The sequence below is a fragment of the Rhea americana genome, unplaced genomic scaffold (assembly GCF_003343005.1).
Source record: "Rhea americana isolate MKP2758 unplaced genomic scaffold, rheAme1 scaffold_52, whole genome shotgun sequence".
Lineage (NCBI taxonomy): Eukaryota > Metazoa > Chordata > Aves > Rheiformes > Rheidae > Rhea > Rhea americana.
Genome location: NW_028186668.1, coordinates 592,375 through 610,968, shown reverse-complemented (window position 1 = coordinate 610,968; position 18,594 = coordinate 592,375). Strand labels below are relative to the sequence as shown.

The window sequence follows — 18,594 nt, the reverse complement described above, 5'->3', positions numbered from 1 at the left end:
GGGCATTATTTTTGTGAATATCGTAACACCAAAACTATTCAAGCAGTATACCTGTGTGGGAGATACTACTGTGAGGGAATACAGCTGCCAGTAAGAGCATTGTGGGCTTATAGGGAACTTCTTCAATTGTATTTGATTCCTCGCTGTGGCACTAAGGTTTATTATTACAGGTTCATTTCAGTAGCATCTAAGTTAGCTCTCATCTCAGTTGTCTCTTGTCACAGCATAGACTGTCTTGATGTGAAATTCATTTCCTTTATCGGCCGTCTCCAGAAATGCACAACTCTGTTATCCTTCCTGTTTCTTCAGTTTCCTTTGTCTTTAAAGATGACCATTTTAATTGATTGATTATTTTCTTCCCTTTTTGTGGAAGCCTTTTATTATCTGCATAGGAGGAAAGGCAGTGAAAAGGAAATCAAATGTTATCCTCAATGTCAAGAGCAGCTAATAGAATTATTTTTTTTTCTTGTTCATTTTGTTTATAGAAGTTCTCCTTTTTGTCCTCTCAGAATGTAGCATTCTTATATAGATTTTAGTCATAATTTTATAATAGTCTAAATCCCTGGATATAATTACTGTATTACTACATTATAGAAATTACCATTTTCCAAAATACAATACTAAGTTATTCTTGGCTGGTATTTTGAATTATGAATCAGAATGATTTATGTTATACCAAGGAGCTTTTAATGAGAAGATAAAGCATTAATGGATATGTTTTATAAATGAATTTTTTTACTGGCTGTACCTCAGGTAAATCATTAAAATATCTATTCCACAAAGCTTTCCTGTGGTGTGAGTAAAACTGAGTTTTGATATCCTGCTGTACAGTCAAACTTCTGTACACATGCATTATGTTTTTGTTGCAAATTTTTTATCTTTATTATTTATTGATTTTGTGTTTGATGCATATTGAAAGCAGTTTATCRTTAACATTCTGAGGAAGACTAATTCTGTTAGTGCTTTCACACAAAATATTCTTTTTGTCAAATGATAGAGATCCTTATGCCATTTGTATTAGTTCTGTAAGAAGTACATTTTGGACATTTAGTTGTATAGTCTGTCCATAATGTTCTTGTTTTTATTTTATGAATGCCTAAGGATGCTTCTGTACTATAATTTTATTTTCTTCCATTATTTAGATAGGAATTTAAAGCACATTCAGTATTACAGACTCTCTGTAACAGAATTCATTCTGAATGGCAGGTGTTATTTTTGATCTCTGTTAAACTGTTTAGTTTCAGCAATAGTTTCCTGTCTGTCTCATCAAGAAATTAGCTGATACTTTTTCCTCAAGTTGAACCTTTCTCAGTTATTTTCTTGATCTGTTTCTAGTAACTTCAGGACCAGTCAGGCTATTTCTCTTTAGTCATTGACATGTTAATTATGCTTTATGTGTTGCGCTGAAAGAACTGAAAACAACCAACCATTCCTTGTCTTCACTGAGCTTTTTGCCTGCAGGTTGGCTCAAGAACCCGCGTGAATATSTGAAATGATTTCTTCTACAGTGTAAAAAACACTCAATCTTATTGAGAGCTACAACTGTGCTCTATTTTAAGATTTATGAAAGTCATCATTATCTAAATAAAAAAGGAAATGGAAATATATTCAATCAATAAAAACATTCCATATCCACCCAATTCTAGATAGCTTCAAAATGAGTGAAGCATTGAGTGAAGCATTGCATATTGAATTTTCTAATACTAAATTCATGCGTAAGAAATGTATTCCCAATAAATCCTACTTAGGAAATTAATAGACACACTTATTTTTCTGAACTCCTTGCAGGATATTATAATGAGAAATAATCATAATTTCAGGTAATCTAGAGCACATTATTCATGATGTTCATATATATGATATGCATGGCCAGTGCTTACTTATCTTCCTGTGTTGTTTGATATTTATCTCCTGTTAGAGCTGACAAATAATATTAGGATTTTCTATAGTGAGAGTCAGATCAGTTATACAGCCATTGAACTCCTAATATTATTTACTGGTAAAATCACTATTTTTAAAACATAAAATGAAACTAAAACATGTTTTGTTTACTATTATTGTTTCAAAACTATTTTAAAAATTAGTTCAGTTAGGCAGGAACTCCCAGGGTTCATTAATCTTCACCTTATTTTTATTTCTTGTACTTTTTGATCAACATTGATCCATTTGAGTTTTTAACCGTGCAGCAAATGATGGCAAGTCATGCATACAGATTTGCATTTTCAGCAGGCACATTTTATTAAACTGCCTCATTAAACATAAAAAAAAAAAATTGTCTTCAGAGAGACAGATTGAAGTCTTCCCATTCAATTTTGCATTGATATTTAACTTTGCAAAATTGTATTGCAAACATATTTGAAAATAAAACAAAAGATGCTGAAACAAAACTACAATTTGATTTCCCAAGTGAATTGATCCTTTTTTTGATAAGAGATAAAAAGCAAAACTTAAGAGTGATRTTCAGAGCATACAGATACATTTTGCAACTCCGTATAAAACATTAGCTAAGAAAAAAGAGTTCCCAATATGTAATTTCTAAACTGTAGAGGGAAATCATGTGAAATGATAGTTGTAGTCTGAATAAGTAGATCTTCCACTTTGGGGAGAAAAGTCTTTTTTTATTGCCTAACTAGAGTGTCAAAAGGCTTTCATTGCAAAATTTTGTCTTTTCCTTGACAGGCACTTTCACAGTAGGCTGGAGAAGAAAGTATGAAAGCTATGCCTCTGGGTCTGATGTTCATATCTATTCTGAGGTCTCCAGGAAGTTAGATACTTATTTTTTCTATTAGATTCTTTTCTTTAGGGTCATTAAAATTACAAATAGTATGGCAACTGTGCTGTGTACTTTTTTCACTTAACTGCTTCATTACACTTAGCTTCTACATGTAGTTTAGCAGCAAAAACCCGTGCTGTATCTGAATGGTCTAGATACTTTCAGAATCATAATTTGTCTGTCATTTTGATGATTTGGATGATTCTAACTTTGAAAGGAGTATCTGGAAGTAAAGGATATCCTTTTTACCTTCTCTCTAGCAAGACATTCTAATGCACAGYTTTCACAACCTACCTTTTTTCTGTGCTCAGCAGATCAGACAAGAGCTAGGCAAAAGGCCACTGTGGGTGCATCCTATGAGATGCTGAGCATGCTTCTGTAATAGTGTGGAAAAGTTAAGCTTCTGATGAGTTACATTGTACTGAATGAGGGTTGGAGAGGGAGGTACTGAGTTTAAATTAATACCTCAAAGTGTTTTTTTCAGAGGGAAAGAGAACACTTTTCCACTATTCAATACCAAATTACTATTATCAGATGTTTCCTAGGAGAGAGATATAGATGTATTAGAAAATAACTGTGGAGGATTTAAAGGTATAATAGTATTGTATTCATGCTAAAAGGACCTGTCAGCTGCTTAGTGAGATATCTCCTTTGTCTAGCCCTGTCCCTTTGTCCCACACCAATGAGCAACACAAGCACCAAGATTATATCCCCTATCTTTTAAAATAAGGAAAGAATAGAAGAAGGTTCCTGATGAAGGTGTACCATGAATCTCAGTGTTGCAGGTATTTTCTTCTTCTGAAACAGCCCAAAACTGTTCCAAATCTTACCTTGATTTTCTAGAATTATGGGAAAAAGTGCAATTGAGATTACAGCTTGTTGGAAGAGTAAGCAACTGCTGACAACTGTTGATCCCAGAAGCAGGAAAAAAAATATATATATATATATATATATATATATATGTAAAATCTATATATAAAGGGGTACAGAAGCTGTCCAATGCTCTGAGTAGCAAACTCTGGTAAGTGGCTATCTATTGGATAGGCAGTGTTTTTGTTACGTGTAATTAAAAGAACAGAATAAGTATGTTTGAGCATTCTGATAGTTCTTAATGATTATACACATAAGATTCCAACATAATAAAACCATGAATAATGCTAAAGCAACAAATTAATGTGGAGAAGCTTTTACCAGTGAATAGAACAATTTTAACCAGAAGACAGAGAAGTTACAGCTTTTCCACCTCAAGATTGAAATTACTGCTGAACTGAGCTGCAGAGCTCTGAACCCAAAGGTATTTAGATAAGCTCTAGAATAAGTAAAAGATGCATTTTCTGTTACTTGAAGTGATCTGTTGTGGTTGGCAGGAACTTTTATGCTAAGTATAGATAGGAAAGTAAAATGACTCAATGGATTCCTAGAGCAATTTAAGGAAATTAAACTTATTTTTAATTCRTATTTGTTTCCCTTAGTAATTTAATTGGTTTTACTTTAAATATTGAATAACTATAAGTATGCCATCATCTGCAGCATGATTTTACTACTGTATTCAACTTTTCACATTCAAATTCAAATTTCAAATTCCTCAATATCTACTGTGAGCATGTAATATAATGGCTATTTCACTATGTAGTTGAGCTATTTCATAGACTACAAGACACTATGTTTAACTATGAAGGCATTCACTGTATGTTTTACTGTATTCCCAGTACGGAAATGAAAAGGAACTTTGCACACACAAATTACAGTATGGCACAAATGGATGAATATTTTCTCACACTGTGAGAAATCTAGTTCATAGWTCATAGAACCATAGTTCTGGAAGATATGTGTGCTTGCTTAGCTGTACTCAAGTTGAGACCCTCTGATATAAAATATTTCCATTCCCAGTGCACAGCTGTGGGGTCTACAGTAACAAACAGCTTTGTGCAATGGAAACTGATCTGTAGAGTGAAACATTCGGAACTAGGGATCCGATGTCCATACCATATGTTTTGGGGAGGTTTTACTTCAGACTAKCTCTAATGCTGTCCCTTGGACTGAATGGCCATCAGCAGTCAGAATAAATCAGATGTGCTGCTAGGGCACCTCTTCTGGTTTAGTTTCATCCCAAAGAACCCAGTTAGCATGCTGTGAAAGCATTCCATGAGGCAAATCAAAGTAAGTGGAGGAGATCGAGAGATTCAATTGAAAAGCRTACTTCTGATCATAACAGAAATGCTCAACTGAACACCCAAGAGYGGAGGTGATGCCTCAGCAGTTAATTTAACTGAGAAGCCACTTTTAGAGGCAAAATAACATGAAAGGAGCCAATTCTGGTATTATTATTCACCTGTTATTAATATTGGACTAAACGAATCTGTAGAAAGCAGTGTCTGTAGAAAGATAAACAAATAAGATGAAGACTGAATGTTAATAATGCTTTCTTGTGTCCAGCAAAGATAGTAAAGTCTTCAAAAAGTATAGTAAAATATACTCTTCAGTCTATCTGCTCTGTATTTCTGCTTTTTATTCCCTCCAAAATATAATCTGTAAGTTATCTTGCTCAGTGACATATGAGAAATTACAAATCTATTTTACTAAAAGAATCTGTTAACAGCATAAAAACACAAATATGTATGCTATATAGTTATTGTATTTGTTTACATGTGTATAATTGTTACACTTAGAGAAAGAAAGAGATTTCTTTTCCAGATCAATGTGTTTCCTTGAAAATATGATAGGATGATAATATATAAAGAAAATGTTACTGTCTCAATTTTAGAAAAGAGGACTATAGAGGTTTCAACAGTGCATCTGAAAATATTTATTTTTGAYAGTGAATTATTTTTATTGCAAATTAATTTTTATTTTCCTGTATATACAGGTACATCTGTTCTACAGGTGACAGCCACAGATGCAGATGACCCTACATATGGAAACAGTGCCCGAGTGGTATACAGTATTCTTCAGGGACAGCCATATTTCTCTGTTGACCCTAAAACAGGCAAGTATCTTATGTTTCTCTCAGTGTGATTAGGTTAATAGATTGCAATTAACTAATTCTGGCAGATGGAATCCTATTTAAAACATGTAGGTTTGGATGTTTGTTTCGTTTCTTAATTCCTATTGTATCTTACTTTTGGCTGTAAAACTGTGAAATTTAGGATATTTTTAACTGCATACTGAAATTAACCTACTTTATACAGAATTAATTCTTCATCRTGTAGTGGTGGGAACCATTCAGGCAAAGTGGAATATCCTTTCAAGCCTCCGTTTAGGGAATGACTCAAGTTTAATAATTATGAYTTTAAATGTCTTATTACCTGTAGGATAGGCTTAGCAGAATTATTGAATGGATACTTCAATACAAATACCATAATAAATTAGTATCATGCTTATATTTGTAAAACTGCAGTATCTTCATTACACTGAAACTGTATTCTATGGATCTGGCTCAAGGAGTAGAATCAGTTATGTTTCAACTCAGTGTATCACCCTAACCTTTTCTCAAAAGTGTAAGTTTTGTATGAAGGATCCACACTGGTTTATTTAAAGAGAGAAGAAGTCTGTTTTAGGGATGAAGGTTGTTACCATTTTTGGATTTTCTGAAGAGCATTATCATGCCTGTTGATATGATGGATTTTTTTTGCACATATTTGTAGTCCTTAATGAGAAAGTATAACTGAAGTAAATTCATCTGACTTTTGTAACTATTTTTCCCTGTCCATATCAATCCGTTAATATCAAGGGAAAAATGAAATATAATGATCATTGCATTATCCTTACTTAATGCAGGGAAAAATAATGATTTTGAAATTATGTGGAAACAAAGTAATATAGAGAATGTATTTATCCTGGTATCTATATTTATCCTTGTGGTATTTACATTTAAGTGTAATATTACATTTAAGTAGGTATGTTCCTGTATGTTAATCTCTGTGAAACTTAGAGGAATGTAATTTTTTTAGTATAAGAGAAGTTAATCAGAATCTGGCCCTCAGAGAGGAATAGATTTTTTTTTTCTCAAGAGCATGAATCTGTACATTAGGATTACAATGTAAGACTTTATGCGATTTCCTTAAGACAAAAAGCACAACACTAGTGACAGAAGAAGCAGAAAATTACCTTTTCCTAGCTTTAGTGACCCTCAACTTCCAGATTAATTTGGGACCAAAACAGATTTCCTCCATTATAAATATCCAAGCTAGAGTTCAATATTGGTGTACTCCTACAGTATTCCATGATGTATAGGTTATATAAGTACCAAGATTTATTATTTTCCTAAATAGATTCTTGTGCTTCTAATACAAAAAAYAAAATTTCAATCAGCAATATAATTCTGGCAAAATGACAAAGTTCTGTAAAGACATTTTTAGCAGTTCTTTTTACCAGTTTGATTTTTCATCAGAGTTCTTGGAGAAGGGACAATGAGAGAGATTAAAAACCCAAATGACTAGAGCATTCTTGATGACACACCAAGGACTCTACTCTCTCCAAGCAGTCTTGAATCTAGGTTTCTCATCCAAGATGCCTTGCTAATGAGCTCTCTTTTCTATYTTTAGGTAAGTTGTCCTTAAAAAGAAAAAATAATGAAAGATTTTATTTTACTTTACCTTAGAATGAAAAGAAAAAATAATGAAAGATTTTATTTTACTTTACCTTAGAAAGAAAATAAATGTTGCTAATGTAGACAGAATTCTTATTTTCTGACACCCTACGTTTTCCAGTACTTTTCCTAGCTCCTTCATGCTGCTGTTTCTTTAAAATCATGTAAAATTGTCATAGTGATACTGAGACTCTCTTCCTAAATTTCACATTGATTAGCTTGCTGAATTAAGAACTCATTTTGCTATCTTTTTATCCATCAAAATTCAAATTTATTAATGATAATTTAAAAAGTATTAAGGGTGCTTGTAAAATTTTGYGTTCAAAAGTCTTCAAAGAACAATAGAGAATGATCTTATGTAGTGCTGAAAAMAAAACATTTTTGAGTTTCAAACAAAAAAGATAAATAGGTAAAAGATAAATTTTATATATACTTACAACTACAGTTGTAGTTGTCCTTCATCAGGAGAAAGCATATTTTTGAAAAGGATAATTACTTCATTTATCTAATATTGTGATGCATTTAGTAATTTTTTTCAAGAATAGAATTAATAGTGATTTTAAATGCAAGATTGCTTCTACATACTTTGTGTATGTATGTTTTTTTTTATGACAAAAATTAAGGAAAAAGGAAATAGAAGTTCAAAGGCAGAATTATTTTGACATCTCTGGATACAGTTACACTAAACTCATCTTAACATCGGTCACATGCATGTTGGCTTTTAGAAACTATTTTCAGTCCATCAAATCATTTCAGTGAGGCATCTCTTTATATTGCTCGATATAAAGAGAAATGTTTTTCCTGTGAGGGTGGCGAAGCTCAGGGACAGTTTGCCGGGAGAGGCTGTGTGATTTCCTCCCKCAGAGATACAGATTCCCAGGGGAACCTGAGCTTGCCTGGAGGCTAGACCTACTTGGGATGGACTAGATGATCTCCAGTAGTCTCTCTCAACTTATCATTATTCTGTTAGGTGAGAACTATGTAGCTAGTCTTAAGAGTGCAAGGCCTGACTGAATAGCGTTGAAGGACCGTGTAAGGTGATGGGAGGCAAACCTGATGCAGTGTGGTTCATCCTGCATCCTGGGAGTGGCTGCTGCCCGTGTGCCTTGCACAGCTGTGTCCGAGTACAGTCCGGCAGAGTGTTTACTGGCACAAGATAAAGAGGGGAACAGTTGCTAACAATTAAGAGGGCTAGAAAATCAGTAGTTCGGTGCTCAGGCTTTCTCTGCACTTGTTTTATCTAGARAAACAGGCGTAGCCTACATTTTGCTTGTGTTTTGTCACTCTGAGGCAATGATCTAGCTTTTGTATTTTGATAATGGTGAGGAACTTGTAGTTTGAACCTGTTGTTTAGTGAAAGAATTATAATAGATGTTTTGAGTATCGGATCTATGTCACAAAATAAAATAATACTGTTATAACACTGTGTGTTACCAAAAGAAAAAAAAAAAAAAAAAAGATGGAGATGTATTTTCAGTTCCAAAGCCCTGGACTCTGACAAGGATTTAATGACCCTTTATGAGCTTAAATTGGTTTTAGTATGTGTATAGAATATGAAACCTTTTGGTTCCTTACTGTATTAGAATGCTTATATGGTAAAAGAATAAATATCTTACATGATAAGTAGACAGTGATACAGTGAAAAATTAGATAAAGCTTTCTAATTTGATAAGTTATCTTTTTATAAATCTAGAATAGCATCTAATTTAACTTGGCATGATATAATGGAAAAAGCAGAATATTGGAAATGATGAGAAGATCTTGAAGAATGGAATGTTTCTCYTTGAAATTTCACTTTGAATTTTGGGGGTTTTAAAACACTAATTTTTCCAAAAAATTCACCCGTGCTTCTGAATTTGCAAGCATTTCTGTGACTTGTTTTTCCCTGAAGGCTTTACTTGTTCAATTCCATCTTAATTGTATTTTATCTGGGAATTTTCTGAATTTATAATGACATGCACAAACTTCCTCTAAAAGAAAAAGGTAGAAGGATCGCAACAGGGAAAAAAGAAAAAGGGCTTAACATTCAGGATTGTGTGTAACATTTGTAACATGAAAGATGCATTGTAACATGGATTTCTTGCAGCTATCTGTACAACTTGCTGGATCTACCAGATACTGTTTATAGGTCTGGTGTGAGCAATAACCTTAGGAAGTCATCTGCTTCTAACTTAGTGCTGCCTAAACTGAATTCTAAACACTYTACTATCTGAAGATGTAGGGATTTTTAGGAGCATAGTTTAAAATAGATTAAATAGGATTGACATTTAAGAATTCATACATCTAAAATATAATAATGGACCAACACCACATTATGTAAAAATAAATAGCTACTTACTTGGCAGAAGGAGATCTTTGTTAACTTATGTGATAAAATSCTTATTTCCACACACAGGAGCAGAGAGGACTGGGGGCAGGTGGGGGAACTCCARTCATTCAGACAGAGACACTGGCCCTGGCCCTTCTAGGGCCATCTTGGGAGCCACCAGTCCCTATGGGCTGAGGGGCTCCCATCACCTTGAGTCAACAGGAGTGGCTCTCCACAGCACCTTATAGACCAAGGAGGGGACTGCCAAGGGGTATGGGAAACATCATGGGTTGCAGGGGAACAGCACTGGGGATTGCACAACCCTTATTATGGGATGTCTAGAGGAGAAACTGAAGGTGAATGAAGGCAGTAAGGTGGTTTGGAGATAAACAAATATGGGACAGTAGAGGGATAAAGGATTAAAAGGGGCAGGTCATATATAAACAAGTTGCATGTCTGGCCATGCCCTGTACCTTATCTGTGCCACCTCTCATTAAACTCCGTTTCTAACTGTTTTCCTGAGTGAGGGGGCTACTATGTGTGTGTGTGTGTGTGTGTGTGTGTGTGTGTGTGTGTGTAGGTCTAACTGGCAACAACTGGAGTGGGAAAACAGCGGGTAGGTTGGCGTGTCTGGGGTGCCAGCAACTGGACTAGCCAGTAAGCAGCATAAGAAGCTTGGGAGCCAGGTGTCAGTGCCCTAAGTCTGGGCTGGATATTGGAGAGACTAGAGGGTTTGAGAGCTGGCTACTGGCGGGGCTGGGGGGTCCAGACCAAATACCAGAGAATGCAAAATGGCTATGGGTCAACTGAGAGGCCTATTTGCATATTTGTGTCTTTGTGCAGGAGGCAATGGGAGACCAGCAGGTCCAGGCACCAGTATCTAAGGCCAGTAGCTGGGAGTCCATAGCACATATGTGTGGGTGTTGGTGTGTATGGGGGCATGCAAAGCAACTGGAAGGCCAGGTGTCCAGGACCACTGGCTGGATACACTGAGTATCTTAAGGCTGATTACTGGAGGATCCATAGGGCACTGATTTGTGTAGGGGGTATATGTGTGTGCGTGTGTTCAGTGTGTGTCTGYGAGTAAGGGATTCTATGCAGGTGCCAGCACCTGGGAAGACCAGAGATCCATGGGCAGCTACAGGGTAGACTGAGTAGTTAAGGCCAGCTGCTGGAGGGATCTGTATTGTGTGTGTGTATATGTGTCTGTATRTGTACATACACATATATGCGTATAGATACACACACACACACATATACCTATGCATATAAATAGATACATATTTCCCACTAACAGATCTTACTCCTAATCAGCCAGAGAAGGGACAAGATGAGGCCATATGTACCATTTGTGTTTGAGTTCTAAGTGTTTCTGTCTGTGTTGATCTGTATAGCCAGATGTGTATGCCAGATATWTATGTATGTATGTATGTATGCATATAGTGTGTGTGTGTGTGCCTATTGAGAAATACAGTTAACTTGGCTACTGGTTGGGCCTGGGAACGAGGAGCTGTGGCAGGCAGCCTTGCCCCTACCAGGCTGTCAAATTTGGCAACTCCAAACAATCTTCAGTTTTTCAGGTGACTGTTTTAGGGTTTATATTTTCATCAGGAAGGAAGAATTGTAGAACTTCTTCCTTATGTAGAAATTTATTGCAACTATGTTACTATGACTTGTGAATATCGCAATAACTGTATATGCCTAACAAACAGGAAGATTTGCAAAATTACTTGAATTTAAATGATTTTCTAGTAAATATTTGGTATTTGTGTTTATTAATTTTAGTATTGTGAAAGCATTTAACCTATTGCAGTCTGTGCTAGATTCTTGTTTACTTTCCACCCCAATTCAGCTAAATATTCTGCTAAATTTGATAATTAAGTATGTATTACTAATGCTGATGAATGAGACAAAGAGAAGTCCATGTCTAGAGTCTARATATATTTGCAAAGATTATATTGGACTGTATGAAATTTTCTGATAAAAATGTGGAGGGAACCCCAGAAAAACAAAAGTTGTTTTTCCTTTAAACTACCCATTAACCATACTGTAAAATAATCTAAGTTAGCAGTGGACTATAGAACAAATAATTTGTTAATATACTTAGTGCTTTTATTTTTTCTTTTGGTAGAACTCTGAAAATCTTTTGAAATTTCCAAATGTGCTTGAAAATTTGCCCTGGGAGTTTGAGTTCRAATTTAATATTCCACCTTGCCCAAGCCTTGAGATGTTCTGAACCATGAACTTGATTTAGGATCTATCCCTGCTTCGAGCAGAACTTGTTCATTGTAAGTCAGATGTGGCCTRTCAGACCAGAGCCATCCAACATTTGACTGGCAGCCAAATCCCCAAAGCTCTTTTTTTCCTGGGGAAACCTCAGTCTGGAGTGTGTACTTCTGCTGGCAGCWACAGCAGCCCACTCTCTGTTGTCACATGCTTCAGAACGAAAGTGAAACTCCTACTCCAATTCTACTGCTTTAGATAGTAAGCCCATATCTGGAGGATGTTAGCTATACACAGCTCTTCCCAGATGCATCAGTCTTTCTGAGTAGGCTGGGAATATACACAAATATTCAGATTGAATTAATCTGTAGGACATTTGTCCCTTAAAATCATCAGTGCTTCTTGTTACCGTGATGAAATAAGAGACAAAAGCCTCACTCATGGTGATTTTGAGATGAAATGTAGACATTGGTGGGAGAAAAAAGCTTATGCTTGAATTGAACAGCTGTTGAAAAAGATTAGGTATTTTTATTTACTTGTATTCATAATGGGCTGTTTTTATAGTAGCAGTATTATTAAGTTCTCAATCACAGATTAACTTCTTTTATATTACTTTGAGATATGAAATGGTAAAGACATATGTATGCCTATTTCTACAAGAATGTTGTTGCAAATTAGTATAATGTGTGAGAAGAATGTTATCCCATTTCCCTTCTGTTTTCTATCTTTATGATAATATGAACAAAGGCTTTAAACATCCCAGTAAGAAATGGCAGATTCACCGCTTTTTCTAGTTTAGTTCTTGAATGAACATAATACAAATAATAAAATCATCAAGAGATGGGTAATACTTCCAAACAGAGATATACCTTATGAACATCAAGTGAGAAAACTCTGAAGCTCAAGTGTTTTTGTCCTCATCTGCACCTATACCTTTTTTTTTTTTTTCCTAAAATTACTTGGCCTGTAAACTTATACATAAGTAAGTAGTAATATGAAAGCATTTCAGGACCCAGTGTCTGTGCTATGCAGAGGAATTCATATTTGATAGTAAAATCAATTCAGAAGTCAAATTGTGAAGTTACCCATATAAGTATCATTATTTTTAATATAAGTATTTTTTTTTAKTTGAAATAGCTTTCTTAGTGACATCTGTTTAAAATAAGCATGTTTATTGAGGTTAATGATCCACTGCTCATGTGCAGGTTGTTTCATATTAGAGTGCCTCAGGTTGAGAGGCTCCAGTATGATTTACATGAATTTACAGAACTAAGTAAGCATCTTTCATAAAATAAATGCTTCACCACTGATGGTAGGAATGCTCCACAATGTCTTTCTAACTCCACAACTAAGATACCACAGCTGATAACCAGCTTCTTGTAATGTTTGAAAGTAAATTTAATGTCTACTATCACAATTTTTAGTGAATGGTTCTGAAAGGGCCATTACTCAATAACTAAAACTTTAAGATCAGTAAGGGCAGTTGGATGATTCATAAAATTTTGCTAATGGCAAATTCTGTTTAAGTTAGGCAAGCAGGAATCTACAGAGAACCTTCAAAATCTCACTTTCACTTGCATTGCAGACCATTTATTTTTTTATTTATAGCTACTGGTAAAGACTCCACATTAATTATATTTTATTAGTTTGTACTTTAGTTTGTATTAAGCAAAGGTCACACTGGAGAATAATTCTAAAAGTTGAKTTCTTTTTCTGAGTCACTTTTTTAGTGATACATGTTACTAACATTGTATGTGATTCCATTAAATCTAAAATAAATTTATTTCCCTTGTGCATGGGTTTTTACTTTGTATCTTTCAAATTGTAAGAACTGYATTTCGTGTTCAGGTTTTCATATGTTTATTTTCCTTTGAGAATTTCTGAAATGTTTTAATGGAAATTATCCCTCTTTATGTACCATTGCCAGAGTTTAGACAGTTTACTGTCTAAGAGAATCAGTCACAGGAAATTTGAGCTCAAAACTTGTGAGAGTCTTACCTCTTTCTTCTAATTCTACCGGGTGTTGCTTGGAGCATGCCTCCATTCCTGAAAGGGCAGAAACCTATACTCCTCCTGAAAATATAGTCACAAATGCTTGTGTGAGAGTGTCATCTGCTAGCTTGCAGCTGACAACAATGTAAATATTGTAATGTCTTTTAATTTAGATTTTGAGTAACTAGTAGATTTGCTGCTCCTACARTTTTCTCACTTTTAGGATAAACTCTGAATAATGGTCACAATCCTTTTGTTTCTTTTGTATTCAGAATATTTATGAACTGTTACTGTGTTGCTCAGTTATTCAAAAGAAGGGAGAGGCTATTAGATAGATTKTCAGAGTAATATGAGCAGGTGATCTCTCAGGTATTTCTCGAAGTTTTCTAAYGGCCCTGTTTTGGTAAAGCGAGAAGATTTTATGAGGCCATTGGTACAAATGAAACCTTTATTATTTGGGCTCTGTTATCCACTAGAATGCAAACTGCACAGAAGGGTCCTTGCTAAATAGAAGTATACAAACAGGAGGCAAAATAGTGCAAATGCGTAAAGATAACATCAGAATGGCAGCATTGATGCAGAGCCAAGGTCTGCACAACCTAGTACAGTGTCTGCCGTGGTGACTGATACATGCTGGGCCTCTCTCTCATTTCTATATCTTGATGCAATTTTTGCCATCAGCTTCTAGGAGGTTTTGTGGTCTGCCTGTGGAAGCAGGAGTTTCAAGTGCAAAAGAGGGATCACTCTGCTGCTCATATCAGTGCTACCTGTTCTGCCACTGTGCTCTCTTTGCTGGTTACCTACCACCACCATCTCCTCCAGCAGCATCACTTGTATACTTTAAAAAGACAGGCATCAGAGGCAGAAAAGCAAGAGCAGCAACATTGCTTAACGTTCTAAGCTTGTTTTCCCCTCTCCCGTGGGAGGAACCATGCAGTGGAGCTTGATTTCAGAAATAGGGAAGAAACTTTCTTGGTGTTTGTTTCTGTGTTGGTGGTTGCTGTTCTGGACAACTACTGTGGACAATCTGTGCTGTCCAGTCACTCTTTATCCTTAAGATAAAATTGACACAGTTCTGTAACTGTTAATTGTCAGATGACAAGTTCACAGACCACACGTATCATCTTGGCTTCTGAACCAGGACTACAACAATATGGTAATTGCATTCCTGTGGTTGGTAGATGCCTTTTTTTAACCTTTTATCTGTGAATACAGARGTATGATTTTAAACTTAAAACATAATGCCTGATGAAGCATTATGTTTATTTGTTCTATCTGATTTAAAGTTGTGAGGTGAAAGAGGTTAGATGTCACTATAAGATAGTCTGTTATTGKCTTTCTCTTAGGTGCAAAATTGCTCTCTGCTCACTGTTGCCAGGTTTTGCTTGTCATCTRTGGGAAGTTGTAACAAGTTCCTAACGGTCATGTTTATTAAACTTGCTTTTTCGTACTTCTAGATGTTCACATCTTTTCACACGTACTGAGGATGATAGTCTGTTTTCTATTTCCTTGAGGTCTAAAATACTGTACTTTACCTATTACAAAAGGTAATGATTTCGGTATGAGAAAAATGTTCAATTTTAAGCAGCTGTATAACGTCTGTTTCTCTAGAATAGCACTACTTCTATGAAGAGAGATTTTYCTGTGTCTTCTAACTTTTCTCAGGAGGTACATGAAGCATTAATTATAAGCTCCTCCTTTGTAAACAGGGAAGGCTAATATCCTATCCAAACAAATTGTGGAGAATTGTATGTGTGATAAAATGTGTTTAACTTTAGGGAGAGGGAATGAAAATTATTTCACCCTTAAGCTACAAATGCATTACTGTAATTTTTAGCTCATCTGGGATGAGAGCCAGGGCACTGACTCAAAAGATTAATGCACTAGCCAAAAGATTAATGCACTAGCCTCTTTTTAAAGGCCTTGCCCCTGAGGGCTTAACAGATCAGTCTTTAATACTGTGAATTTAAGCAGTAACTTCATTGCCTTTAATTGTGCTAATAGGTGTTCTTTTTCTAGACAATGGTTTACTATTGATGCCTGTGGTTCTACAAGGAAGAGTTATTGGGAYACTGGATCTAGTATCATTTTTCCCTGTAAAGGCTGGGGACTGAAATGAAAATTTAGAATAAAACATCAGYTTTAACTCTATAGAGATGCCCTATTCTTACTCAGCTCTGCCTTTTTATCTACACTTCAAATTCCAATTTAATTTTCCATATCACGAGCCGTTGCAGATACTAGTATTACTGAGGATGGTAATTTCAGAAGTGCAGTTAAGGGGTGACAGTGAAACATTGCAATGGCAGTGAAACCAAGAGGGAGCAATATTGAGGTATTTTTCTAGGAGCTGTGCTGCCTCTTAGTTTAGTAACGTTAAGATGCTTGCTTATGGATGGAGAACAGTAGTTATATATTTATCAAATGACTTTACTTCTTGTGTCTCTATTTTGTGATTCTTTTATAAATATATTGTCTTAGCAGTGCTGTTGCTTTAATATTAAATTTTAGTGAGTTCCCATTTTTCCCCTCGTTATACTTAGGAATTACATTTAATTTGAACTGGAGGAGGGAGAAAGACCAGCGGTAGTAGACTTGTGAAAAGGGAGACATTGATTGGGAATATTGTATCCCCAGGTACCTCTAAACGCTGACTTTTATAATACATAATCRCAAATYACAAAAAGAAACCACTGCTACTCTSAAAATAAAATTTATGCRTAGTCCACATTAAATCAATAAATGTACATGCATCGAGCTTCCCGTCAGTTTTGATATTTTTGAACAATGTCTACATTTTCAGTTACAATCTGAATAAAAGTGGCTGAAAACATTTTGTTTTATTGAAAGCTATACTGAACAGCAGATCTAGTCCAGAGCTGATACTTTTCTAAAGTTTGTGTGTAAAGATAATGCTTTCCAGGAAATATTATCCAGCAAAAATGGTTCAACTATAGTAGAGATACTTTCTAAAAAAAATTGAACACATGCTTTCTAAAATTAGTACAAGCTCCGTATCAATTGACCATCTACATAAAAAATAATAAAAGAAAGGCATTTGTGAAAGAATTTTGAAGTAGTTTTAAAATAAGGTATGAATAAATGTAGYGCTACCAGGGACCTTTGTAATTCAGTTCTTACCTGAGTAGGAAAGGAAAGAGGAACTATCTTCACAAACTGTCCACAAACCTAGGAATGTGATCTGCCTGGGAAATTTGAGCTTTATCAGATGTTTGTCAGAATTTGTCCTTGTCTTCAATATTCCAGTTTGTGATAGCCCTATTCATAAGACTGRAGCCTGTGTGAATGGGGAGCACAAAGCCTGGAAATGAGATTTCCCAGTGTCCCCTACATGATGTCCTTATTTCCCAAACTGCATTTCCAACCACTACAGCACTGCCATTCCCTTGCTAGATTTGTCAAGTCCAGCAGCAGGAACAGAAGTAGTACTGCAAGCTTTTCTGGTCTATGAGGTTAGAGATAGTCTCTGATGAAACGTGGTAATCAGCAAGGTAAGCTCATGTCTTTATAGCTGTCTTTACAAAATGGACTTCAGCAGATTAGGTAGGAGCTGAAACACTGCCTTCGCATTTTTATTACAAATGTGGAGGGTAATGTGCCGTTACTGAGACTAGGTGATTGTTCTTAGTTTCTTTGTTTAGAAAAGTTTCAACCTGTGTAGTACCCTCTAAAATGTACATGCAACTGCTTCACTGAAAGGATTAGAGCTGCTTAATAACCGCTACATAGAAACTGCAATTTGCCATCCTATTYATGAATTTCAAAATTAAGAGAGGTYAAAACTGGATGCTGTGCTGGAGCTGGRCTGCAGCCCTGCCACGGCCCTGCCCCTGCCCAGCTGCGACGCCTGAGACCCCCCTCAGGGCTGGGGCTGCCGCGGCTGCCCCGAGGCCTTGCTCTCTCGGGGCGGGAAGGAGACGGGCCCTGGCTGCCGGGCCTGGTCCTGCCCCGCTGGCAGCCCGCTGGCAGCCCTTGCTGCCGCTGCCGGCACTGCCCAGGGAGCCACCCTGGCTCAAGCTGCACTGTCAGCAAAGGTCTTTAAAACAGATACTTGACATTTGGAGATCCATGAGCATCCCTGAGGCAAAAATAGAGTTACAAATTCCCAGTCAGTCTCTACTTTACGCAGTTTTTTTAAACAACGGCTAAAACCTCACCCTAGAAGAGGAGGAAGGAGGGCTCTGTCTGTTCATTACCCATTGCACAGGAGTACGGCCCAGCCTGCAATCTTTAATTTTATCTGAACAAAATTCCATTAACATCTTCAGGGAACGTTTTTGCTTTCTTTTTACATAGTTTTGTTCTGTTTTTCTCTTGGTATACACATTTCAGGATTAAAGAATGAAACTTTTAGGAAGGTTTGTGGTTGTGTCTTAAAATATCTCAAAGATTCTGTCCTACYGCTTTTTCCTTAGATGGTCAACAAAATTCTCAACTGTACATTCTCTACAACTGTAACATAGTATTTTGAGATCATGCTTCAGATTTTTGCAAGGAAATTTTCAATTGTCTCTGTAACCTGAAGGAAAGTTTAAAAGTAGACATCTGTCTGGAATTTAGTAAACCACTTACAGTCCCAGAAGCAGATACAGCCATCAAGAGAGTAGTCCTAAGGGATGAGAGTAGATGAAATGAGGTTTTGCTCTCTCCCACAGTGTTCTTTCAAGAAATGCGTTTTAGATCAATAGA

The 18,594-nt window shown here is 35.9% G+C and overlaps 1 protein-coding gene across 1 annotated transcript in view; it reads left to right on the top strand.

The window, feature by feature from the left end:
• Positions 1-18,594, top strand: part of LOC146588353 (cadherin-18-like) — a 170,922-nt gene that overhangs the window by 37,649 nt on the left and 114,679 nt on the right. Inside the window, 1 exon segment of the mRNA XM_085318113.1 lies at positions 5,640-5,759. Within this exon segment, the coding sequence (XP_085174239.1) occupies positions 5,640-5,759 (120 nt within the window).